Genomic DNA, 27,469 nt, shown 5'->3' with positions numbered 1-27,469 from the left:
TGTTATTGAGTAACATGCAAGAAACATTTCACCCTAGGGGGCCATCCACATGGAGACGCTTTTTGGTGTTAACGCATGTTTTGCATTGTTTTGGCCAATCGTCCAAACGAATCCTGTAAACACAATGCAAGAAGACGCACTTTTTTGAAACCTGGTCCCAGGGTGAAAAAGTTTGAACTTCGACCTCTTATCCCGCAACGTCTCATAACAACAACAATGGCGGACTACATGCTTGTGTTCCTGCTGAAGAAGATATTGAGCCTATTAGGGTTACTAGGGCTGGTTGGTTTCTTCTTCTACTGTCTGTTTGTATACAGTGTGCAAGCTTTATGCGCATGCTCTGCCTCTTCTTGTCCGTTTTTGGTGAATTTCTGTAGCAGAAACAGCACCCCCTATAGGCCTGGGATATGAAGTAGCGTGTCGAGTCATTTACAAATGGATCCGTTTGGACGCAAACATTCTTGAAACAATGCCAGGGAAGACGGGGCAAAAAAAGCTTGTTTTGGTACGTGTGGACGTGGCCTAAATGTTGCAGTAGCTGACAGTGGAAGCCTTTGAGCAGCACAGTGAATTCATATTTTTCTCAGTCTAAAAAAGTATGAATTCTATATTAACGAGTAAAGATAACAAAACAGCAAAACATCCTTTCATTTTATAATTTAATTTGGCTATTATGTATGTAAAATTTATACAGTAGTAACATGGTTGCGGCATTTTAACCGTGCACAGGTAAAATAAACAAAAGTAGGCCTTATTAATGGCAAAATTACAATAACTCAATAGACTAACTAAAAAGAACAGCTAGACTAGAGAACAATTACTACAGTAGGCTATAACTACTGTATAATAGACAGCATTGATGGCATTGGGGCAAATGTCATGGTGGAACAGGGTGGTCAAACTCAACTTCACTAAGGGCCACCATGGAAAATGAGAATCACATCAAGGCCCAGAATATGTAGATTTTTTTGAGAAAAGTCAAATGTCTTTGACTGTATTACTGCATGTCGCTTTTCTTTTGCATTGGTTACATTTTTATAATTTTTGTTGTTTTCTCCGACACTTATTTTGACTTCTTTCCCATATTTGTTGACATAAAGCCCTAAAGAAGTCTGCAAACAGTTCACTATCCATCACAAAGTTTAGCAAACCAAGCAAAACAAAGATTTCATTTTTAAAAGCAGGTTACCAAACAGCTGACTCACAGCAACCTGAATATACCAGAATATGAAAACTCCACGACGTTCCACATCCGAATTTCTGCTAGATCGCCCTCTTTTTGGCCGGATGTCCGTTTTCTTCTGCTTTCTTTGTGTTGCCGTTCTAAACTCCGGTGGATTTCTGAGGACTATGGTTAACTGCTCCTCAGATCTCTGCAGGGTAAATCCAGACAGCTAGCTAGACTATCTGTCCAATCAGAGTTTTCTGTTGCACGACTAAAACAACTTTTGAACGTACACGTTCCACCAAAACAAGTTCCTCCCCAAGGCTATTTTGCAGAGGCAGCGTGGCTCCGTCCTGCGCTTAGCACCGCCCATGACTATTGTGATTGGTTTAAAGAAATGCCAATAAACCAGAGCACCTTTTTCTCCCATCCAGGAGTGCTGTGTGGACTTGACCTTCCTCCGCAGCACTGTGAAGGAAGGTCTGGCAATGCCAGACTTAAGTGTAATTGTAATTGCAGTTTGAAAAACAGTTTCCGATCCCTTTTCGTTTGGCGCACAACTAGATTACATTTATTGTGAACCTAAATTAATATGCGGGCCAGATTCAAACCTATGAAGGGCCGGGATTTGTTTGGGCAGCTTAATGCTGATAAAACAAAGTCCTTATCCCTGAACTTTTTGGTCTCTGTTTCATTACAATGTGTCTGTATGTTAGGTGTTGCTTTAGTCGCATATTTTGAAGCACTTCATGATGTCTGATTTAGGAACATGCTATAAAGTGAATCAACTTTACCTCCTTTAAAAATCATAAAGCAATTGCATGTTTTTTGAATGGCAGATTGAACTCTCATGCTATTAATCTACCAATTGTATTAAAAAAAAAAAAAATCCTCAAAGTCCAAGAGACTAGATTAACCAATATCAAGTTACAGCCCTTGTTTACGCCAATAAAATGCATGTATCATTACACTCACCAAAAACCAAAGAAGTATTAAGAAAATAAAAACGTTGACACTTTTTTTGATATTGCAGAAGTATATCATCTTAATTGTTAGGAAAGTGACATTGTGTATGGTTCTGGTCATGTTCTTTCTAAGGCAGGTGAGTTGTATTGGCTCTGTTTCCTACAAAATAAAACACTTGTGATGCTCCAAATAAACCAAAGCCTTTTGAAGTCTTGATGAGCGATTGTACTCTGGTAATTGGTACATCCCGTTCTCAAGTGTGTGCTGCAGCACGACAGCCCCAATGTGTTTTTAGACAATGAAACAAAGACTCACGGAGTACTTGAACACAACAACAACACAAACATGTTTCACGGTTCTTAGGTAGAGTGTAGTGCAATTATTCATATGAAGCATTGTGCATTCACTAAGCAGAGGCATAGTGTGTAATAACATACAGTAAATACATCCTCCATCATTTTACCATGTCAATAAGAATTTTAAATAATGAACAAACAGCATACCCTATGCTGTTACTATTGCTTTTTGTTTTAGGTCCTAGGATTATTACATATTTCCTGTTTGCATGTCATGCAGCTTGTAGTGGTTCTACAGTCACATGTGAGACATTTATCACAAAACTGTAAATACGAAAAAATAAGGCATATTCTTCAGTGGATGGAAGACTACAGGAAACTTTGGATTTTCAGGAGTCAGATACAATCCCCATGCAGCACGTGGACACCTGAAACACAGGATGATATAAAGCTTGTGAAATAAGCACAAATAATTTGTTTTTTAAAGGCCAATAATGGATAATACAAAGGCAAATAACATACAATTATGGATTATTGAGGGTATAAATTTTAACAATTGTTAGTAACACTAGCAAAATGCCATCTTGAGTTGTCTGATGGTGCGAACTTGGGTTGGGGTTCCATAGCCTTTTATAAAATTTTAATCATTATCCAATCTTAGGCTACATTTACATTGCTACGTTTTGGTTTTTGAGCGGAGTTTTGAGCCAAAAGCAATCTCCGTGCACACAATTGATTTTAGTGATTCAGACAGACGCAGTTATTCGCTTTACTCATCACTGGCCAAAACGGCTAGTAACTTTGCAATGTTACCCGCCAACTTAATTTTTACCCGCATTTGGCGGGTGTTAATTTAAAGCCCTGATTGTAGGGATATATAGCGGAAGTGTCTATAAAGTGAATTCCATCTCCAACAGAAAACACTGTTCACAAACTGCTCCAAACCGTTCTATTGTAGTCCAGCCTTTACTTCCGTGACGAACGTGCAACTCTTGTAACACACATTATAATGCTCGCCTAGCTGGTAGCATGGCCCGCCCTCATACTCTGCTTCTGACTGGCTAGTAGTCCTCACCTAGGTACTGTCAGGGCACGCCCTCATACTCTGCTTCTGACTGGCTAGTAGTCCTCACCTAGGTACTGTCAGGGCACGCCCTCATACTCTGCTTCTGACTGGCTAGTAGTCCTTACCTAGCTACTGTCAGGGCACGGCCTCATACTCTGCTTCTGACTGGCTAGTAGTCCTTACCTAGCTACTGAGCATGTGCGACTCCCAACAAAGATGGAACAGAAGTGAGATGCCTCACTCTGTAGCTAAAACAGAGAGCTCAACACACAGGTTGAGAAGAGGAGCTGCAGCAATGTGCAGTACAACAAAAATATATATATTTTTTTTAATTAAACCACTGGTTCTGGTACAACCTCTAAATACAATTATGAACCTGAAAATGAGCATAATATGAGCACTTTAAGGTATTATCTATAGTTTGAGTCAATTTAGTGTATAGAGTTTTTTGGAAAATATTACATTAGTGAAATGTCCATCATTCAGTTGTTCATTCGCCTGGGTAGCTCACCTGGTAGACTGCGCCCATATACAAAGGCTCAGTCCTTGACGCAGCAGCCGCAGGGTTCGATTCCAACCTGCGGCCCTTTGCTGCATGTCATTCCCCCCCTCTCTCCACTTTCATGTCTAAGCCGTCCTATCAAATCACAAATAAAGGCCTAAAATGCCCAAAAAAATCTTAAATTGGTACACTCAATTCTGTAATGACCTTTTAAATTAATTATACGTTTTAGTAAGTTCTACTTGCATTGATTTAATGATACTGGATGGCGTTATGTGATGTGCATGCCAATGAGTCTCATTTATGGAGAAAATAGATGACCTTTGAATCAAGAGTAGACTGTTGAACAATGATTAAACATTTAATGTAAAGACATTAAACTCACCTTTTATTCCAAGGAGTCGGTGTTCAAAGAATGACGCAAAGACTCCTTCAACTGGAAAACAGGACACACAACATTTAGACGGCAGCATGATTTTATAGACATCTGATGGCTTGTAAATTAGCCTACATCGCTTGATATACTGAACTGACCCCAGAAACATGTTTTGCAGTTAACCTGCAGTTAATGGACATTTCTTTTGCTTTCTTATGGCAAAATGGTGACCGTTGAACACAGCAATAATTCTGTTTACACAATTGTTACTACTTCTATTCCTGTACCCTCGGCGTAGTATACAGTATAATTTTCTCTGTTTAAATATGACCTCAGCTCAGGAACAGTAAAGGTTATAGACAAAAGTATATAGAATAGCTAAAAGCAGCAGTTACATACTGTATATACGGATGTTCAGTGATTGACACTGACCCTTCCCCCATTATTGATTAATGTGTATCGGCCCGGTGTTTGGCTTAAAATAATATACATAAATCCAACTTGTATACCTTATAGTGAATTTTAAATGCAAATGTGGTTATTGTGTATATTTATTATTGTGCATTATTAAATATACAGCAGCCCAGACACAGAAACATACATTTTTGGTCATATCATGTACCATTTTGCTTGGTTACTTGCATCAGTTTCTGTCTCCTGTTGTCTCTCCCATTAACTCATATGATCCCTATAGAGTACAGTATAAGGATTACCTCATACATTTTAATATCTCCATGATTGTGAATTCAACTTTTTAAAGAGCCCCTATTATGTTTTTATAGGTTTTCCTGTTTTTTGTGTATTGTATTGTTGTTTGTGTATGTAATAGATGTATAAATCTATATACTGCCTGAAAGCTCCTTGCGTCTCTCCCTAGCCTCCTCAGTGGGAGGGACTAAGACGCGAGGAAGGGAGGCAAGTGGAGGACTCGAGGAGGCAATTTAAGGGCTATGAGATTCACCGAGAGTGTTTCAGGTGGAGATGCTGCAGCAATGGGCAATATGAGAAACATTATATGTTATTTGAACATCAAAGCATGTAAAGCTATTCTAGTATACCCCAAGAGTATAAGTGTAATGCTGAAGTTGCTTAGTTTAATAGTGGCTCTTTAAAAAATATACCATCTTCTCAAATATATTGGTTCAGAAATATTGAGACTCTTAGGGTTAGGGTTAGGAGGTAAGCGTAGCTGATTCCTCACTCTGTACTTGTTTCCCTTCATATAATAATGTGATGTTCTTACTCTCTGGAGGAAGCCCATCATGTCCAGCTTGTCTCTCTTAGTGGGAGAACAGCCCAGGCCCTCACAGATGCACTTTGATCCAGGCGGTGACTGTCTAAGGGAGTCAGCATTCCAGGTGCTCCAGGCAGAGACGTGACCGCTCAACACGTTAGCTGGTGGGATGCCGGGCAGCAGACAGCACTGAGTGGCTACTGTCCTGTGGGGGGCGGGGCTGGATGTTGTGGGCACCATTTCAGGCAGAAAGACTCTGAGTTGAGAGCAGAGCAGGGACTGCTCATCCAACAGTCTGTGCATCTTCTACTCAAAAACAAAGAATGGTAATCAGAAAACACAGCAGTACACAGTCAAACAAAATTTTATGAAAGAATACCATTTTACTTAAACAAGACAGAAAAGCAGAAAATAGATTAAATAGATTAAAACAAAAAAATGCATTAGCAAAAACATATAAATGCAACAGTGTGGTGTCCTGGTGGTCGATTGGTTAAGACATACAGTATAGGTAACTGAGACTTTGGCAGACTCTTTGTTATCTCCCCTTCTCTCTCCCTGTTTCTCTGTTATATACAGTCACATCAAAACAAAGTGGCTTACTACACGACTCTGTAGAATACTTGACTCTGATTGGTCAATTCCGACGTGTTTCTAATTTGCATTGACCGGCTTGCTCTACATTATCGCTTACATAACGAATGCAAACGTGTGCATTGCTTTTGGTCCTCATATTCTTTGTTTTATGATACTACCATTAGATGTTAAAAATAAATTGCACACATGAAACGTGACTACAACCCAGTACAGACTTAAGGCCCTGACACACCAACCCGATAGTCGGCCGTCTGACAGTCTGGCGAGGTAGGTGACTCGAGTCTGTTCGGTGTGTTCCGTGCCGTCATCCGTCAGAGGGGCCGTTGTCCTTCATTTTGGCCGATTTGACATGTTGAATTGGAGGGCGGGCAGTCAGACTCAATGACCAATTGGTTTTGGTTGGTGGAGTGCTAACCCGGAAATGACGAGTGGGGTGAGCGGAACGAAAGCCTCTCAAAATCTGATGAAAATCTTTTATACCGACCTTTGTCGATCTGAAATGAAGACAGATTCAGCAACTGTATGGCCGATTTTCACTTAAAATGTTTTCAGAATCACGTTTCAGTGAACTATTTTCATATAATATGAGATCGTATTCGGAACAAGCCGCCATTATGGTCTGGGTTTGAAATCCGGGAGAAGCCAGACCCACATGACGCGTTGGTCCAATCAGTTGCCGGTTTTCATTTTACGAGATTGTATTTCCGAACGAGTCGGCATCATGCCAGACCCACGTGATGGTTTCGTCATTTCCGGGTGTTTTCGGTGTGTTCCGAGGCACTTTTTTGTCCAACTCAGGGAGGCAGTCAGCCCGACTGCCTTTTCTGCCAACGGTCGGCTATCGGGTTGGTGTGTCAGGGCAATTAGGCTACATCTACCATACTACGTTTTCATTGTTAAGCGGCGTTTTGAGACAAAAACAATCTCCGTCCACAATAAAGTTTTAGCTCCAGTAGCAGAACTGTGGAGGAAGGGCTGGCAATGCGAGACTGATGTGAGCGTAGTGCCACCCATAGTGCCATCCCCAGGACACATTGATAAAACTCCAGATAGGAGTAAAGTCCTCAGTATGCTCTGCTCAACTCTCTTGTATTGTGGGATGTATTGAACATTGTTCCCTCAATGGCCCCTTACCGTAGTATCAGAATAATGATACATTATTTGAAAATGTATAGCATTTAATTACATTTGAGCCGGTATAGTTTACAGGAGCAATCAGTTAACATCAGTGCATTTTGTGCTGATGGCATTTGGTTTCTTTTGGGTTATCTTTTCTATAGGGACTACTCTGCCGGCAGACAGGGATGACTGAGAGTTTTACCATTTTCAAGCTGTCATCATAGTGATGTGCCAGTTCATTCAACTGCGTCTCCAGCTCTCCAGCCTCCTGTTTCACTGCTCGCCGCAGCTCCTCTATTTCCCGAACATTCTCCCTACACACACACACAAACACACATACACACATACTTATTGTTTGCTTTAAGTATTCTTGAATAAAACATCTTGCTTATTGCAAATGGGATCAATAAATGTCATCATCTTTAATCTTGAGATGTCAGGGTCTTAACAAGCTTTTTTAGACTGGACTGTGTACCTGTCCTGCTCAGAGAGAACACTGTAAACTGCAGCCTGGTCTTCAGAGAGCTTATCCTCCATGTTGCTGAGTACCGAGCGAAACTGCTGCACACACATCATCATCTCCTCCAACTCATCCAGAGAGTACTGTGGGGAACAAGTGCAACCACATATGCAGATAACAGAAAATATCAAAATTCAAGAATGACAGAAAATCCATGTAATATTAGTCACATAAGTTGAGTGTTTAATTAAATGTTTTGCCTTTATCTTTGGGTGCTGTTAAGTAATGCCTTAAGATAACCTGTACATTATTGAGATTATGGATGTATTAATGATGTAAAAGGGTGTTGCAACCCAAAAGTCAATATCATGACCTGCTTTATTTTATTATTCGGCATTAATGTAATCCTTATTTGTAATATTTTCATTGAAGTATTTTCCTTTCATGTATAGAAAGAAATTATCTATCAATACCATCTTCATTGCTGCCAATAAACTCTCTTTTGTTTAAATGTGCACCTGACAGCAGACGATCTGTGAGCTTTTTTTCGGTACTTTTATTTTTGATACTTTTAATTGGATAACTTAAACTTAAGTAAAGTTTTGGATGCAGAACCATTACTATTATGTTGTATTTTTACACAGCGGTATTACTACTTTTAGTTAAGACCAGGAAAGGGGACAACATCAGTCCAGTTCTCGGGTCTTTGCATTGGCTTTATGTATGTCACATAGTTTGAAAATACTGCTATTGGATTATAAAGCACTGAAATATTTCTGATCCGCAGCTTCATTATGAACCTTACAGTCCCCAGGGTCAGAACTAAACCTGGTGAGGCAGCGTTCAGCCTGTGCACAAACCCACCTCTGTCCAAATCTCAGAGAGCTCCACATGCAAATAAGACATTGATATGTTAATATGGTCCTTGCTTTGAAAGGGCCTCCATCTCAAGAACTATTTTAACATGACAACAAATATACTGCTTATATCAAAGTGCAAACGCCGTGACTCATTGGAAGACGGATACGTCACAGCTCACTGCTCTCTCCGTGTTTCTAACATCAGTGAATATAAAAATATCAAGATGAATAGTCCAAAGAAACCCTTTCACTGAGCAAAATGATGCTGATTGGTTTTGTCGTTAATGACAGCAGCTGTTTGATATTTCGACATTTGAAAATGCGTTTCCTTCATAATTTTACATCATGTTTAACATTTCCGTGACTTGTGGCACTGTGTGAATATTTCTAATATATTTTAAATATCTATAAACCTGTGTGTAACACATTTGGATTATGTATCCAGCTCAACCCGTGAATGATATCTCATGTTACTGTATTCAAGGCACTTACGTAGACCATATGAATAATTTAAGTGGATGACTGTTTGTGTGTGAATATAAATGTATGGGTGCAAAAGTGTAATAATGTATACTTATCTATTTTTATAGGGCTAGACCTATTTTCCTAAGCTGATGTCAATTCTGCTTTTTATCCTGTTGTTTAACTGTGAGCATGAATTCAATAGACTCAAACTTAAACATATACAGTGAGACAATTCGCAAGCTGCTTTGGGACTCCTCACTGCATACGTAGAATAGCCTACACACAAGAGGGATGGGGGGGGAGGCAGATAAGTTTACAGCATGTTGGATTTTATGAGGCTGGAGATTACTGTAAGAAGCTTAAACGTGTGGCTTTAAAAATACACGTTAATGACAGCAGTTGTGCTGTCTGGTTGGCTGTATTGACATTTAAAATGAGTGACCAGAGATAAAGTTAGAATCAACAAAAGATGTTCATATTCAAGTACAGCCATAAACGCATTCGGTAACACATCACACTGGGCTGCACACTTGTATTTATGCTTTAAAACACAAAAAGTATGTCTGTAATACAACTCTAAACTGTAATTTAAATGTGTCTCCAATTCTAAAACGCTTCCAGTGGACATTGAAATCTAATAGACCTGTGACTGAACTGGATCGCAACCGGAACGTGACACACTGGAAAGCTGTCGGCGTGAATATGTTTGACTGAATACAATACATGAAGTGAAATAAGGACACACTACAATATGGAAAGAGTGGTATTACTCACAGGAGTGTATCCCAGAGTGTTCTGGGTACACTGATGGTCACAGGAGCAGCAGCATGCCACTGTGGCTGTCTGATTGCCCTCCCAAAACGTCTCCTCATCTTCATTTCCAATCCCGTCCTCCTCTTCCTCCTCATCAGGCCACAGTCCTTTATCCACAGAGACTGACATGGTACTGTCGTTTCTTTCCATCCAAGGGACACAGTCATGTGACAGCAGAGGGAAATACGGAGATGAAGAGAAGTTCAGTGCAGTTGTCACTTCTGAGGCACCCGTGGATACGGTTATCTCCTTTGGGGCAGTATAAAGAGCTCCATGTGATAACTTGTTGGTGAGAGTGTTTCGTTGAATCTGCAGGTCTGTCCATGACTGGACAGCACGGAAAGGGGTGGAGGTGTCCAAAGGGAGAACACTAGTGAGAAGGGTGCGTTTTGAGTCGGTCATGAAGGGAACATCCTTCCTGTGGACAATATGAGAAGATAGGGATGAAGACATCTGGACAGAAACCGAGCGGCTTGATGGCTTGCGATCTGGGGTTGCGGCAGGGGATGAGGATGGAGCTAGGGAAAAGGAGGAGGGTGTATCTGAGGAGGCAGTTGCATTTCTTGACGTTTGGTCAGTGTCCATTGTTGTTGAGGATGACAAAGATAAAGACCTAGCTCTGCCTGTGGATGAAAATGAATCTTGAACAGCTGGGCCACTTGGCAACAGAGAATTCCCAGGAGATCCGTCTGAGGTTTCAAAGCTGGATGGATTGGAAATCTGTATGGGTTCTGCCCAATAGACGCGCCCTTCAGTATCAAGCTGTTGAAAAAAGGCATCCATGTCTCCATTTTCACTTTCGGAGCCATCCACTGAGGTTTGAAATACCTGATCTAAGCTCTCAATCCTAATTAGATCCTTTGGTTCCACTTCAGTTCTACTGTGTGCTTCTGGCACATCTTCAGGTAAAACTGAAGAACTTCTAAGTGATTCACTTTCTGAGTCATTCATTTCCCTTTGACACTCTTCCGGTTGGGTTCCAGTTGAAAGCTCATCGTGCAAACTACAGGGCAGAACCTGTGGATCTATTTCGGTTTGGTTACATACTTCCTTGGAGACTAATCTAGAACCTTCTGACAGGCCTGCGTAACTGTCTGTATCTGTGATGTAAACAACAGCCTCTTGAGTCTGCACAGTGTCAGTATGTCTCTCAACCTCTGCCTCTCCCTTTCCATTCCTCTGATGGGTATCCTCAAGGTCTAAGGAAAGGTGTTTCATCTTAAAATTAATAACATCTTGGACAGGAGAGGCTGGAGCAGGGTCTGTGTTATCATCATCTGTGTCATCATGAGAACATGGTCTGTCCTGTTGGGAGATGGATTGCTCCGTCAGGTCTGAAATTCTTCCAACAGCTGGATCTATCGGACCATCTGAATCATGTGATAGCGATGACATGGCAGACTGACAAACTGAAATGGAAGGGTTAGGGGAACGGCAGGGCAGCGTGGGACAACTTGTCTCAAACTCAGAGGAGTCCAGAATGAGAGAGGATAGAGCTGAGGGATTTTCCTTGTCCACCTGCAAGGAGACAGTGGAGGGTGTTTCTTCCCCTTTTTTCTGTGTATTGGTCAGTGGATCAGAGAGGCCTATTCCATCTGAGTCTGGGAAAAGGGAATCTTTATGTCTGTTTTCGGGACTCTGTGAGAGGGACTCAACAAGTGGGGGAGAGGCTAAATAGGATGGACAATGGAAACCGGGAGGGGAAGAGGGAAGCAGAGATGATACGCCACAAGATGCGGATAGGGAGTTTCCATGCAAAGTCACATCAGTCCATTCTGACTGTGTGTTCACAGGACTCCCAGAGGAAACAGGCTGTGTAGAAGGCATGGCAATCGACGCAGAAAACAGACAATCCAAATTTTGAATGGGAGAAGGAGATGAGGCAGTATGAGGGACACTTGAACAGGTGCATGCTGGGCCTTCAGACTCATAAAACAGAGTAGAGAGGTGGGGGCGTGGAGCATCCTTGTCCTCAGTTTTAATCTCCTCTGACCCTCTAATCAATGAGGCAGGCTGCATGGGGGAAGATGTAGGGGAGTGGGAGGTAAAGGCGGCGGGCGAAGGGAGAGTTGGAGATTGGGAGTGAGTTTCGTTCTGTAACCCGGGCGAGGGAGAGCGAGGAGAAAGGAACTCGCACACTAATGCAGGCGGTGGAGCAGGTGGAGACCGATCCTGATCTGGTGCTGTCTCCGTCCCTGGAGATGTTTTTAGGTCCGACTTTGGAGGAAACAATGAGACAGGAGATGGGGAAGGGCTGAAGACTAACGAAGGCTCTGCTGAAGGACTGGGTGGGGAAAGGAGAGATTTGTCAACTCCAGAAGAGGTCAGAAATGATGGAGGAGGGGTAAGAGGCGAAGGAGAGGGGGAGCCCGGCCTCTCACTGCTCTGGCTGTCAGTGCTCCCGCCTGACAGGCCCGACAGAGCCTGCAACCAAACAGACAATGCAGACAGTCAAACAACCAGACACATGGACCCATCTACACATATCATACATCATGATTTAGTTACATAGTACCAGTGGTGGAATGTAACTAAGTACATTTACTGATGTACAAATGTTGAGCTACTTGTACTATCCTTGAGGCTTTTCTTTTCTTTTGCCACGTTCGACTTCTACTCCGCATTTCAGAGAGAAATATTATAGTAATATATTACTGCACTACATTAATCTGACACCTTGAGTTACTTTACAAATTAATTAACACATGGTGTTTATAAGATACAATGTTTCATTATAAATTAAACTACCCAATAATGTATAAGTCCAGCTGAAATGATTAGCCAAAGAAACACTTAGTTGACTGATAGAACTGTTTTGATCGTTTCCAGTTTCTAAGATGTGAGGAATTTTCTGCATTGAGTACTTTTACTTTAACTACATTTTCCTGATGATAATTACATACTTTTACTTGAGTAATTTTTTCAATGCATGACCTGTACTACTCTGAATACTTCTTCCACCACTGCTTAGCACATTCTGCAATCTAGTCAATGTTGAGTTATTGAAAGGGGTTACAGCGATTAAGCATTGCATGAGAAGTGTGCATTAGTAAGCGAGGAGACCTTGATGAGATCGGGTCCCGGTGACGCCTGCTGAGAGAGCGAGGGAATGAAGGGCTCCTCTAAAAAACCACTGCTGTCTGACTGGCAGCTGTTGTTCCGTATTACACACTGCGCTGCTCACACACCAGGGAGGAAAGGAAAGACAAACGGAAGGGAGAGACAGTGCATTATTATCATAACTTAAAGGGAAACTTATTTACAACATAAAAATATCCAAGAATTTAAAAGGTTGTGCAGACTATGTGAATAAGGAGAAGTTGAGAATTAATCCAATTTTCCGTGGTATTTTCCGTGTTATGAGTTAAGAACACCTATCTTTCTATCTGTTCAAAATCCTGAAATGGACTGGTGTACTGATGACAACCAAACGGAGTAGTTGTGTAAATTTAATACATATAAGTTGGCGACTATTGTCTCTGAAGCATGGCAAAAGGTTTATTTGTTTAATTGTGGTATCTGGTCATTTGTTATAAATAATGGTGTGTCGGAAGCCCTTCTGGGCTGGGCATACTTTTTTGTGTGTATGACACATTAATAAAATTATTCAATCTTTCATACAACAATTTTATTAAATTGGCCCAGTATTGAGCGAGAGCACTGCAGAATCGGGCTGCAATGTTTTGCTTCCACTGTCTACCCTACCAGTGGCAGTTGTAGGGGGGGGGGCAAGGGTGGCCAGTGCCCCCTTAATAATATGCGTCAACCCCCCTCTTGCCCCCCTAACTTTGGCAAATAGTTACATACATTTTTACCCCACCTTTATCCCCAAAGAGGGAATAATATTCATGCAGTGCAGTGATGTATAAAATGTAGGTTAACTCTGAGTGAGTATTCTTGTATTTATTGTTATGTGTATCGTTAGTCTTTTATTGAACCAAACCTATGTGGGGTTGATAGTATGTAACACGTGCTTAATATATTTGGTACCCCTAAATCGCATGTGGCCCCAACCTGGTCCCTCACTTGAAATGGTCTAGACATGCCACTGGAACCTACAGTGACATAAAATGTTTTTCTGTACCTTTTGCTTGATTTGGTCTGTTTGTCATTGTGTCCAACCAAGTCTCTCTCACGGAGAAGTCTCATTCTGGAATCTCGAGTGGCTTTTCCCACATTGTTTAAAATCAGCTAAATATTCTGCCATGAATGAGTGCCATGAAAACTTGACTTGGTTAGACACAATAAGAAAAACAAACCGGATCAATTGGTCCCTTAAGATGTGGTCCCTAATGTCAATAATGTTTTATATTGTAATGTACATTATACTGTAGTCCCTACACCAGAGGGAGAGCAAGACAGGAAAACCAATAAGGGCTTTTGCTATCACACATTGGTACTGCATTTGAAAAATCATGATATCATCAAGTTTGGCATAATAGAAAATGCAATACAAAACTGGTGAAATTTGCCTCACTAACATCTTACCCTGACAGAAAACCCATCACATGCTAAATAGTCTTGCATTGCCAGACCTTCATCCGCAGCGCTGTAAAGGAAGGTCTGGCTAGTCCAGCATTCTGGCATGGAAGAAAAACGTGGTCTGGTTTATTGGCATTTATTTAAACCAATCAAAATTGTCTTGGGCGGTGCTAAGCACCGTACGGAGCCACGGTGCCTCTCTAAAATAGCCTCGGGAAGGAACTTGTTTTGGTGGAACATGTGTACGTTCAAAAGTTGTTTTAGTCGTGGAAGAGAAAACTCAGATTGGACAGATAGTCTAGCTACTGTAGCTGTCTGGATTTACCCTGCAGAGATCTGAGCAGCAGTAAACCATAGCCCTCAGAAATCCACCAGAGTTTAGAACGCCAACACAAAGAAAGAGGGTACGGACATCCGGCCAAAAAGAGTGACATCCGGCGGAATTTCCAGCAGCACCGGAGCTGTCCCGGAAGTGGAACATGGGGATATAGACTAAATGCTGTATAACCAGCAATGATCCCAATATGAAAATTACCAAAGCCTTTAATCACTTTGCATTTCTGCATCGTGCCAGACCATTCCATGATGTTGAAACTGTATGCAAACGATTTATATATTCATGCGCCTATTGATTGCATATCTAAAACTAACACTCCTCAAAGCCAAATAAGTTGCATGTGTTGTATAAGTTTCGTTCAAGTCTCATACTGTTTGGGGATGATAATGTTTGCCTGTGCTGGGAAGTGATGATAGAGAGCGGGCGAGAGAGAGAACATGTGAAAACTTTAATAATTAATTATATGCTTAATGACCCACCTAAATTTTCTGCTCCTCCTGTGTAGCTCCCTGTGACACTACTTTCATCACAACTGTGGATCTGGAATGATAAATTAAATAAGACAACGTTAACAAACAAAGGAAAGTGGGTAGTAATATGACAACAGCAGGGAAAATTTTAGAACACAGGAGTTATCAGCCTATTGCATTTTATAATCTAATGCAATCCGATTGCAAAAGCTCTACAACAAATCATATATTAGTACAAAAATAATTTTTTGTTGGTATGTGTTTCTCATATTCTGCCACTCTCATGTCAACCCTGTCTCATAGTAACTGCATTAATATGCAACTAGCATGGTCAGTACTATTTCATACTTTTAAAGGACACACAATGTTTACTGGCAACATTTTGTTATAATGCAGGAAGTAGTGTGATGTTGTTGTACCACAGTGAAAAGTAAAAGCACAAAGCACATAGCTTTGACACCAAAAACTGAGTTTGGCATCCTTTGACTTTTTCTATATTTAAAGGTCCCATGGCATGACGATTTCACTTTTTGAGGTTTTTTAACATTAATATGAGTTCCCCCAGCCTGCCTATGGCCCCCCAGTGGCTAGAAATGGCGATAGGTGTAAACCGAGCCCTGGGTATCCTGCTCTGCCGTTGAGAAAATGAAAGCTAAGATGGACCAATCTAGACTCTTCCCTTTATGACGTCATAAGGGGAAAGGTTACCTCCCCTTTCTCTGCTTTGCCCGCCCAGAGAATTTGGCCCGCCCATGAGAGAGAGAGAGAGAGAGAGACATCATGGCTTTCAAACAAGCAAAGTGGCAGTTGGTCAAGGCCACGCCCCCACCCTCCACCTTGCCCCCCTTCTCTCATCCTCAATTGCATTTAAGGCTACAGACACAGAAATGGCACATACTAAGGAAAGCTCATTGTGGGACTGACTCTAGTGGCTGTAATTCTGCACCAAGGCTGAATTTTTTGAAAGAGACTTCAGATACAGTATTAGGGGACCACTAAGGTCTATATAAAAGAGACTTCAGATACAGTATTAGGAGACCACTAAGGTCTATATAAAAGAGACTTCAGATACAGTATTAGGGGACCACTAAGGTCTATATAAAAGAGACTTCAGATACAGTATTAGGGGACCACTAAGGTCTATATAAAAGAGACTTCAGATACAGTATTAGGGGACCACTAAGGCCTATATAAAAGAGACTTCAGATACAGTATTAGGGGACCACTAAGGCCTATATAAAAGAGACTTCAGATACAGTATTAGGGGACCCCTAAGGTCTATATAAAAGAGACTTCAGATACAGTATTAGGGGACCACTAAGGTCTATATAAAAGAGACTTCAGATACAGTATTAGGGGACCACTAAGGTCTATATAAAAGCATCCAAAAAGCAGCATGTCATAGGACCTTTAAATAAGACCACCATCATTTCCTGCACTTAACAAAGTGTTTTGAGTTGCCTAAATAGAACCATAAACATTGACATCATGCTTTATTTACAGGAGCGGACACTGGAGGTAAAACAAATGAAATGAAAAACATGAACTTTTGCATGTAGGTTCAATCAAATTATTTCAATTTACATGAAATTCATAACAAGAAAGCATTTCTTTTCCGTATAATCAACTGTCAAACAAATATCTTCGTATGAAATCTTACACTACACAGTGCACTAGTCTTTTGGTAAAATTAGTGCTTTGGACATTTTGGTAACCAATGGAATCTGACCACAGCCTCTGTTCTCCATAAGAGTAAGAATAAGTAAGAGTAAGAACAAATGTTTACAGGGAGTAAAGGTTTAGCATTCAATAGCTGAACTTTGGGTATTACTTAAAAGCTCACTACCATTTTTTTATTTTAACCTGGACCCTTTTTTCCTATGATTTTCTGTCTAAGTGACTGATGGGAACAACAATCTTTGACATTGGTCCAGTATTAAGCGAGATCGCTGCTGTCAGCAGCGGAGAATCAAGCTACAATGTAAGTGAATAGGGCAATTGTGCAGCTTGTATTTACCTTCACAAAAGTTATTGTTTTGCCACTGACAGACTCAGATTATTATTCTAAGTGTCTGACAACATTATGGAAAAGATTTCTAAGGAGGTCGACCTTTCTGTTAAAGAGTAAGATCCTTTTTTTAAACATGTGAAATTGCGTTCACTAAAGCCACCAGACTCCATGTAAAGAAACAGTAATTTTAGCATCATAAAATACACTTCATTCAAAGTCGACAAAAACAAAATAAAACTATGAAAAGCCATTTTGGGTCGTCTTTCCAATTTTGCAACCATCACAACTCTAGATTTGGTTGAAATAAACACATAGTTTACTGATTTACATGTGAAAATATGTTGGCTCTATACACGATAAAAGTATAGTTTTTTTAAATGGAGTCTGGTGGGTTTAGCGCTAACAACCTCAGAGACGTTTCTGGTTAAACAGAAAGGTCTTAAAGAGGTTTTAAAGGACTATATCTGAAGGGATCCTTTCCATAATGTTGTCAGACACTTGGAATAATAATCTGAGCCTTTCAGCGGCAAAAAACGAACTTTGGTGGACGCTAACTGACGCTGAACATTTGCCCCATAGGGTTACATTGCAGACCAGTTACAGTGTTCACAAAAATAGGGGCCAGGTTGAAAAACAAACAAAATTACCCTTTAAATAATCTTACTTTATCATAACTTTAATTACTACTAGCGAGCCCTGTGCAGGGGCCTCATGTCCTTGCTATAATAGTGTAAGTGTTGCCTTTCATGAACTTTTAAGAACTGTTGCATTTGCTGTTCAACTTGCCTCTTCCATTTCAAATGATTCCCTGGCCTGCCCTGGGCTCTTCCGCCTCAGTGAAAAAGTGTTGGCTGTCAGTGGGTGCGCTTCCGTCATTGGCCAGTGTGCTCCCTCCTGGACTATCAAAGGGGCCATGTTAGGCTGGGGCTGAGGATCTGGAACGGCACCTAGCTCCTCTGCCAGAGGACTCAGACACACAGTCTCCGAAAGTCCAGGTTTGACTCTTTTTAAAAGGACTTTCTTGTCTCCAAGACTGAGTGGAGGTTGCAGTGGCTCAAGCTTAGCACAGGGAGAAGAGGTGGTAGCAGGTGTAGTCAGGTCCTGGGTTTGAGGGTTGCGGATTTGGCTGAGTGAATTCTTTGACGCTCGTCTGAGCAGCATGCCCATGCGCCGCCTCCTCTCCCGGGCCTCAGGAGTCAGGGCTTTCCCCAGTGGTGCTGTGAGAGGGGAGGACGAGGAAGACCCCATCAAGGACGAGAATGCTGTAGTTACCTGCTGGAGAACCTCAAGCTGTCTAAAACGATCTGAAGGAGACAGGAGGAGAAGAAAGAAGAAAAAAGTTTGACAACAAATCTGAAACAGGGGGCGCCCAGGTAGCTCACCTGGTAGAGCACGTGCCCATATATAGAGGTTAATTCCTTGACGCAGAGGCCCAGGATTTGAACTTTCCTGCAAGTCTCCTTTCATCCCCTTTCATATCTAAGCTATCCTATCAATTACCTGCAAACTTCTACTTGTAATTGTTTCACATAACTGTACACTCTTTTGCATCCTTATTGTCCTAATGTATCTATCAAATCATTTTTCTAATTCAGAAAGTTTTATTGTCTTTCTATTTGTCTTATGATGGTGTTTTCGGTGTTGTTCTGTTTTTATCTTTGTCATTCGGCTCGATCACATTGTCAAGTAGGGTCGCCCCTAAATGATATGAAAACCTAAACTTACTGCTGACATCTGGGTTCTCCAGGTCTAGCCGGCTCTTCTGGGCCTCCAGAAACACCTGGAGGTTTATTCCTTTCGCCTGAGACTGATGATTGATGAATCGAGCCGGGATGCGTCCAGAGAGGTCAGGTTCATCACAGCCAAATCCCAGGTCCAAGAGAACCTCCTCTGGGTCATCATTCCACAGGTTGAGTACGTCCATTACACTGCCAACAGGGGGCCAACGGAGCATAAGAACTAGGCATGTCTCTAGTGTACACTAATGAACAGTGTGTGTGTGTGTGTGTGTGTGTGTGTGTGTGTGTGTGTGTGTGGACGTGTGTGTGCATGTGCGCATGTGTGCGTGCATGCGTGTGTATGTTTAAGCACCTGTGTGCATGCGCCTGCGTGCATGTGTGTGTGTGTGTGTGTGTGTGTGTGTGTGTGTGTGTGTGGACGTGTGTGTACATGTGTGCGCCTGCGTGTATGCATGTTTGTGTCTGCCTGTGTGTGTATGTGTGTGTGTGTGTGTGTGTGTGTGTGTGTGTGTGTGTGTGTGTCGTCTGCGTGCATGCATGCGTGCGCGTGTCTCTAACCTGAGTGGTCCAGAGTGAGCTGAAGCTGCTGTGCTGAAGCTGTTCCACCTGCTGAGAGCAGGACTTGACCTGCGCCACCTGGACAGGTACAGCACATAACACATGGTTCACGGTTAACATGACAAAGCTTGATGTATATTTTTCCTCTGTGCAATTGAGATCTATTAAAAGCACATCAATGAGCCACACTGCTGCACTGGGTGACATGTTCCTTCTTCACCCACATGAACACACACTGTAGTTTATTTTGACACAATCCCACATATACCGTCCTGCTGCCACAAATCCTTACTACAGCACCAAATGTGGATTACTCCGGTGCTGAAAATAGTCCCCAACAAATAGTTTGAGTAACGTTAGATAAAAAAACTACAGTGACCAGCTGTTTTAGGAAATTAGTGACACATTTTTAAATTATATTAGTTAGTTAGTTATATCTTCAGTAGGAACCAATGGGTTTGGAGCTGAGAGCCACAGACAGTAGTGTAAGTCAGAGTATAAGTCAGAATGTATTGAGACGCCGACACATTGTTGGTTTTGTTCCTTGCATGGGATTTGTTAACAATACAAAACGATCAAGATTGAGATTAAGATTGAATTAAAATGTATAACTGAAGAACATGACAGCCATATAGTGAATAACTGCTGTTGTGTACTCACATTTTGTGCCCGGTCTTTGTTGATCAGAATCCTGTGTAACCTGTTGTCATTGATATTTCATATTTATCCCCTCTGATCTTAGCTGATTCATATTTTCTGTACAGCTGCCAAGCATTGTAATAACTTTTCTCGGATGCCATCGCTTTCTATGCAAAACTGTGCTGTGTGTGTGCATAGGTGGAGCTGAGGCTTATTTGCCTGGTAAATATAACTTGTAGTTATATGTGTTCAGGTCCAATGGCTGCTATCACAGCCTGAACCAACAACTGTCAGTCAGAGAGGCACTGCAGTGCTACCTTGTGACTTTTTATTAGTGTTTAAATTAAGCACAGAACACTTATTCATTCTAAAAAAAAAAAATTTATCAGAAAGTTGATAAAGAAATACGTTGGCCTTGTAGCACTTGTGAAGCGCATATCTATAATAGCACGTTACAGGAACAGCTATTGAAATTTCTTCTAATCACTCCTATTTTGCATCAGGTTATAAGGTCATACTAATTAAAACCAAATTATAGGCAATGCCTTTATACAGCTCACTATCTGCTTCAAGTGAATGTTATGTAATATGTGTTATCGTTATAATTTGTTTCATCAAAAACGGCTCTAGTGCTGTTGTGTTCCATTTAATCTGCCTTTTAAAGTATCTTATTATCTCAAAATAGGGTTTGTTTGAATTATGTACAAAATTCATAAGCAATGAACAGTATAAACAACTATTTACAATAGTTACAGTAAACTCTTAGCAGAGTCAGAATTAATCGTAAGATGCACCCAAACATGATGCACATGTTACTTGGATCACAAAGATAATATGCAAGAAAGGATGCCAGCCATAGACTGTAAAACAAAGAATGGATGATCTGGCTTAGCAATGCTAACCATGGCACTGTGGACATCAAAATAGACCTGAACTTGTTTTTGGATGTTGTCTGTGTTTTCATCTTAAACTTTGACCCTCTCACTGTGTTTTTTCTTTATCAAAGTAAACTGGAAAATTTTGGTCGCCTAAAAATGTCTTGTTCAGCTAAAGACAACCAAGCTAGCTAGCTACTGCTAGCGTTAGCTGGTAACTTAAGGGAATGTTTGCAGATTTTCTGTACTGCCGTAAATGCAGATGAATGGCGCCAGGCCCCGGAGGTCTGTGTTAACCCGCCGGCAAAATGCCGCTGGAAGACTTGCTTCAGAAGGGTTGAAAATCAGCAACTTTCCCCCATTTAGCATTTAGCTTAGCACAGCTCCATTGCAACCATAACACTAGCTAGCTTGGCCGTGTCATTCTCCCCTGCTCCACCCTCTTGTCCAAAAATTGCCATGTCCGGTTTCAAAAAATCAAGATTGCGACAGCCATATTGCCAAACTCGAGGCTTCTTTTGCTAATGTTAGATATTTACACAGCTAAAAGACATATTTAACATCACAGAGATTAGTTTTGTTAGGGCCAAAAAATGTTAGCTGACGTTCGCTTCTCTGTGTTGCCAGATCTCGCGAGAGTTTGGTCCTGAGACAGAAACAGGTCTCAAACACAGTTAATTTTCTCCTTATGTGTCTGTCTGGAAAATGCCATTTTAGTGTCAGAATATTCTGGAGATATGTGGCTTGTTGAAGAATGGCTCCACTATTTACTTTGGTGACTATGGGGTGAAGGAATTGGTCGTAATTTTTGTTCACGTCTACTTCTCCCATTGGAAACAAGGACCTGCCGCTAGTCTCCTAAAGAGGCGTGTAGAGGATCTTTGAAGATACTTGCCTATCATGCGTGTAGCACAAAATTCTGCACCCTGTACATAGGCATTCTCTATCTGCCCTGTATACTGTACTCAGTCCCCCCTTTTCCTCCCAGTCTGACGCTCCTGCTGCCTGCAAAACCATGACAAACAGTGAGCAGACAGTGAGCTGTCTGAACATTTGATGGTAAGCCTTAACTATACACCAACATTTTCCATCCATCGTGGTTGGAGAGAACACTGCAATGTTTAAAACACCTTAAAACCTGTCATGCAAAACAGGGTAATGAACAAGACACTATAATCAAAAAACATCTGTGAGATCATGTTTACCATTATATTGTGTTTGTTATGAAGGTATGCTGAATATGTGACAGATCTGGGCTCCGTAAAATGTGCTGCAGATAGCTTTCAGCTGTTCAGTGTCAGAGTCAACACCAAGAAAGACTAGTGTATTGAGTGTATTGAAGACCGAGATAAGACCAAGACTTTGAGGTGTTGAGACCAAGTCAAGACCAAGACCAAGACCAGACCATTCTATTTCTTGGGAGTGTGTGTTAACGGGTCAGGGGGAAAGTGATTAACAGTAACAAATTTCAGTTATTTCATTAGTTATTGTTTGCATTTGAAGCAGGACGCTTTACATCCGATTACAGTAATGCACAGGCAATTTAGCGAAATCCCTGCAGTTCTGGTCTTGAAATAAAATCCAGGGTCCTCTGTATCTAAGATCAAGAGACAAGACCGAGTAAAAAGTGCGGTCAATTCCAAAACGAGACAGAGACTTTAAAAAAGTGGTCTTGAGACCAAGACCGAAAAAGTGGGACTGAGTACAGTATACAGGGGCCAATAGAGAATGCCTACGTACAGGGTCAAGAATGTTGTGCTACACGCGTGATAGGCAGGTATCGTTAAAGATCCTCTATACGCCTCTTTAGAAGACTAGCGGCAAGTCCGGAGTGTATTGATTCCAGTGGCAGTAGTGAACGTGAACACAAATTATGACCAATTCCTTCCGCCCGAGTCGTTCAACACTAGTATTCAGAAACCAACACAGCACACTGGGCTTGTGAAAGCTATCCTGCATCACATCAGTCCAAGTAGAAGCCTTAAAAACACGAGTGTGTTCTGAAAGAATCTCCTGCCTCAGTTCTCTCAGTGCAACTAAGGACAAGGTTCCTGAACACAGCAGTGTTGTTAGACATAAAACCTGCAGCTCTGTGCTTTAGGATTGTTCCACCAACAATAAAGCATTAAAACTTTAGGTTATTATTAGGACTTTAGAGGATTAGGGATGCTGTAGATTTGTTGATGTATGATTGAATTCATATACTTATAATCTTCACATAGGTTTTACAGTAGGTTGGATTGAGGGGATGTCTAGAGTTTCACAGGCCTCTGAAACACTGTCGTGTTGCAAAATGCTAAAATGTGTGAAAGTTTGGGAACAGCTGGGGACTTGTAAACAAGTTTCCCCCCACTCTGAGATTTTATTTTTTAAATTATACAGTTATTTCTACTTGCCAAATGTCTCTATGTATTGTATTTTACCTATTTAACAAATGTTTAGACCAGGGGTCTTCAAAGATTTTTAAGCCAAGGACCCCTTAACTGAAAGAGAGATGGAGCAGGGACCCCCCCCTCCCTACTAGATATATTGCATAAAATGAAGTTGCATATTAAACTGGGCCTACAATTACGTGTAGAGCTGACTAAAGCCTTTATATATACCTTTTTCTTTTGCATACAATATTAAGCTTTTAAAATAGTTATAATTGTTGGCATGATTTCATAAATCATGTTTTAATTTTAAAACATACATTGAATCCTTATTAACTGTATCTAAAGAATGGCTATCTTAGTGACCACCAACCAAGGCCAGTAAGCCTATCATCAGTGGTGATCTATATTTGCTAATAATTTGTTGGATTTATGTGAAGACTTTTTTTTTAAACTTTCAAAAATTAACAATAATTTGGCGGCCCCCCTGCATTGACTCAGAGGACCCCCTAAGCGTCCCGGACCCCCTGTTGAAGATCCCTGGTTTAGACTGATTAAATGACTTGGGAACATTTAGTGGTTATTGAGTTCTAAGGGTTTTTTATAGGTTGTAAATGTTACTGTATAGTAATTACTTAATTTTATTTTTTTTTACCTAGTTAATGTATTAGTATTTAAAATATATGTCTAGTATCTGGTTTGTGTCTGGCCCCCTATAAACAAGCTTTAGATAGCAGGGTGGGCCATTTCTTCATTATGTCTTATGATACTTGTATAAACTAATCTGAAACTGAAAATAAGGCTGGTGAAATAGCAGTTAAACATTAACCATGAATACGTTTCAAATATAACTAGAATTGCGTTGCAGCCTGCCTGATTAAATTTCAACAGAACACAAACCTTAAGTTATTACAACCTTCAAATGAAATGTTTTCAAATTTGATTGAAGATCATGAACACCTACACTTTGATTTTAAACTGACAGAAGCTTTAGACTACTGAAGACTACACACTTATCATTACTGACATCAAAATGTCCACACATACAGTAATTGCATTTCCAACAATCAATATCTAACAGCTGTGTTAGAATAAATCCCAGCACTGTGCTCCATGATATCACTCTATCTAGCGTATCTCACTATTGCGTTTTTTGCCCTTATTTACATTGCTAATGAAAGTGAATATTCCAATAATATTCCCGTACACATGCAGGCCTGCAAAATAGTAAGTGTTCCAGCGGTGGCGGGCTTGTTTGACCGAGCTAACACAGCATCCCTCCTTAATTCCTTTAGCCACTGTCTGGAGAAAGTTGACGTTGTGACGATGTTTGCGCGTATCCAAAAACCTGTTGATATCCAAGTCTTTGATAATGTTTAAAAGCAGCTGAGTTTGTCTTTTCTTTTGGCCGTGCATCTCTACCTCAGCACTGCAAACTGTCAGCTGGTTGATTTGTGTACAATAACCATAGCAACACACCGAGCTGACCGTAAGACGTAAACAGGCAAGAGGCTGTAAACTGTCACAAACTGCAGTAAAAACCTAGTCTGGCTATCACCAGACCAAGCTCAATCTTCTTTCTACTGCACAAGGGGCGTGATCAACGGGCATAGTTCAAATGACTCTGTACGCAGTTGGATAGTCCTTCAACCAATCAGACCAACGGCATCAACGGGTTGCGGCGATTCGGTGGCCGCCATGTTGAATGTAAACAAAAAGCTGCTTGCCTACGCTTCTCTATCGTCATCCTGTATATCCCAATATCGTGCCAGGTGGATAAGCCAGTTTGTGATTGGTCCCCACAGATTTGTAACTGAAGCAAGATAGAAAAATGTACAGGTTTCCAGCCTGAGCTGCAGATCGGGCTAAGTTTACTCAGTCTAGTAAAAACCCTGATTGAGACGCAGATTCCGTGCTGTAAACATGTCCAAAGAATGCTTCTAAACCCCCAACAACACCAACATATCACACATGTCTTAATCAGAACAAAAATGCTAAATTCAGAATTCGGAATAGCAAATGGAACATGCTGTTAACATGACCTGTATCGAATTCGACATAATGTCATATTCAGAATGATAGTGAAATATTGGTGCGCATGTTAACGTACTCAGTGCTGGCTGCGTGGCTGTGTACATGTGAAAGGAGATGAGAACAAGAAGAATAGTGGCGCCCTTACCTCAGAAACTCCTGGACCGTCCTCACTCCCTGGCTACCATATAAAGACGCTGCAGGAGACAAATGTCATGTTATCTGGACGAGGAAGCAAAACAGGGCACGCGGGGGCCAAACATGACACTTAGGCAGAAAAGCAAAAGCCAGGAAGGCGGAACACAGGGAAACGTCTCCTTGGTTTTCTGCTGGTTCAAATCCAGTATATCCTGTCCAGGTCTGGTGTCAGGGCTTCTTGAGCTATATTAGGAAAGTGTTTCTCTCTCTTTATCCATCCCTCCTTTTCCTCCATTCCTCCCTCTTTTTTTTCCCTCCAGTGTGTGTTTGGGTTTTGGCAGTTGCCTCTGCCTCCCTCTCCCAGACTTGGACTCCATTATACACTGGCACAGTGTCAAGAACAAAGTAGTCTTACTCCTTCTGTAAAGCCATCAGTGGTGGAAGAAATGTTCAGATCCTTTACTGAAGTAAAACTTCTAATACCACACTGTACACATACTCTGTTACAAGTCAAAGTCCTGCATTGATAATCTTACTTCAGTAAAAGTCTGTAAGTATCACCAGGAAAATGTAGTTCAAGTATTAAAAGTAAAGAACCCTCCTCCCATTGTAGAAAGTGTAAAGGATCCAACCAGTTGTGTGTTTAATGGCCTAATCATCTCAGCTGGACTGGACAGAAATCTTAATGTGTAAAGTAACTAGTACAGATAAATGTAGTGGAGTAACTAAAGTAACTAGTAACTAAAGCTGTAACAGATACATGTAGTGGAGTAAAAAGTACAATATTTCTCTCTGAAATGTAGCAGAGTAGAAGTAGAAAGTGGCATGAAAAGAAAAGACTCAAGTAAAGTACAAGTACCTCACATTTTTTAAGTACTTGAGTAAAGGTAGATTCCACCACTGAGAGCCATACCTTGTATTTTTTTTAATGCACACACCCAAAAACCTCTGACACCCCTGCTGGCATGTCTGCAAGAGATGAATCTGTTCCCTTTTAAAGAGCAAAAGTCAAACAATCAACTCCTGACTGGTAATGGCTGGTGTCAGTTGTGTTGTAGTCCACAGCGTTCTGATCTTTAGAAGTGTCATGTGGTTTACAATTACATAAGTGCCCAGACAGATGCAAAGGTAGAGTGGCACTGGAGGACACAAAGGTAGAGAGGGTCTTTGTTGACAGTTGAAAGGAGCCCAGATATTATAATCAGTGGATGTATTTTTTAATTTTTTTTTAACTTCATTCGTCGGTAGAAAAAGACCTTTACATTTTTTTTCGGAGTGGATTTTCTAGCTGTATCACCTACATATTTAATTTTGGTAACATTTCGTGTGAAATGTTACTTGTTCATCACTCCAAATATTTTTTTAAGATAAAGATCTGCTTTGTGTCTGATGTGCTTTGTCTACATGCAAAAGAAATTACCTGCTGGACACTGAAAAATACATCCTGTGACCTGGGGGCTTAAAGGTTCCACATCAAACTTGTGTAAGTTGCATACTGGACCTAGCCAGACCCACATCCAGATGTTGGGTCTGGGAACTCCCCATTGACAGGGCTGAATCCCAGGGGCGGGATAAACGGTTGTCTTTCAAATTCCCTCTGCACGCCAATAGGATAGCGCTACAACCAGGCAGAGCAATATGGAGCTAAATCAGGGCCAAATGTTTTGTTCATTTGAAAAAAATATATATAGTTGAAAAAATAAAGCTTGAAATTGAAAATTTAAGTTTTGGTCAAAACTTGTATTCAAACTAAAAATAAGTGTACAAATTTTTCTTTCAGTTTGAATAAAATATGGATTCAATTCTGGAATTATTTTGAATAAATTATAAATTTTCATTTTTCACTTTTATATTTGTTTTCAGTTCCACATTTCATGTTTTCAGATTCAAAACTTATT

The 27,469-nt window shown here is 40.9% G+C and overlaps 1 protein-coding gene across 1 annotated transcript; it reads right to left on the bottom strand.

The window, feature by feature from the left end:
- Positions 1–1,702: 1,702 nt before the first annotated feature.
- itprid1 (ITPR interacting domain containing 1) lies at positions 1,703–25,793 on the bottom strand. Its single transcript, XM_028569534.1, has 12 exons — positions 25,582–25,793; positions 19,517–19,594; positions 18,945–19,147; positions 18,006–18,523; positions 15,218–15,278; positions 12,983–13,095; positions 9,881–12,343; positions 7,797–7,924; positions 7,524–7,635; positions 5,615–5,911; positions 4,381–4,431; positions 1,703–2,855 (listed from the first exon to the last, which is right to left on the bottom strand). The coding sequence occupies exons 3-11, from the start codon at positions 19,141–19,143 to the stop codon at positions 4,384–4,386; spliced, it is 3,939 nt and encodes a 1,312-aa protein (XP_028425335.1). The 5' UTR covers positions 19,144–19,147; positions 19,517–19,594; positions 25,582–25,793; the 3' UTR covers positions 1,703–2,855; positions 4,381–4,383.
- Between the last annotated feature and the right edge of the window lie 1,676 nt (positions 25,794–27,469).

This window comes from Perca flavescens, chromosome 22 (genome assembly GCF_004354835.1).
Source record: "Perca flavescens isolate YP-PL-M2 chromosome 22, PFLA_1.0, whole genome shotgun sequence".
Taxonomy (NCBI): Eukaryota; Metazoa; Chordata; class Actinopteri; order Perciformes; family Percidae; genus Perca; species Perca flavescens.
Note: the sequence above shows the minus strand (reverse complement) of the source record. Positions and strands in the feature narration are given on the sequence as shown.

What these genes read in the sequence shown, in the direction of transcription:
- itprid1 (XM_028569534.1), bottom strand. Translation starts at nt 19,143, where the DNA reads ATGGACGTACTCAACCTGTGGAATGATGACCCAGAGGAGGTTCTCTTG. An exon ending in ACACTCTGGGATACACTCCT is followed by an intron (nt 7,925 to 9,880) that starts GTGAGTAATACC and finishes TGTTCCCCACAG; the next exon opens with TACTCTCTGGATGAGTTGGA. An exon ending in GTTCTCTCTGAGCAGGACAG is followed by an intron (nt 7,636 to 7,796) that starts GTACACAGTCCA and finishes GTGTGTGTGTAG; the next exon opens with GGAGAATGTTCGGGAAATAG.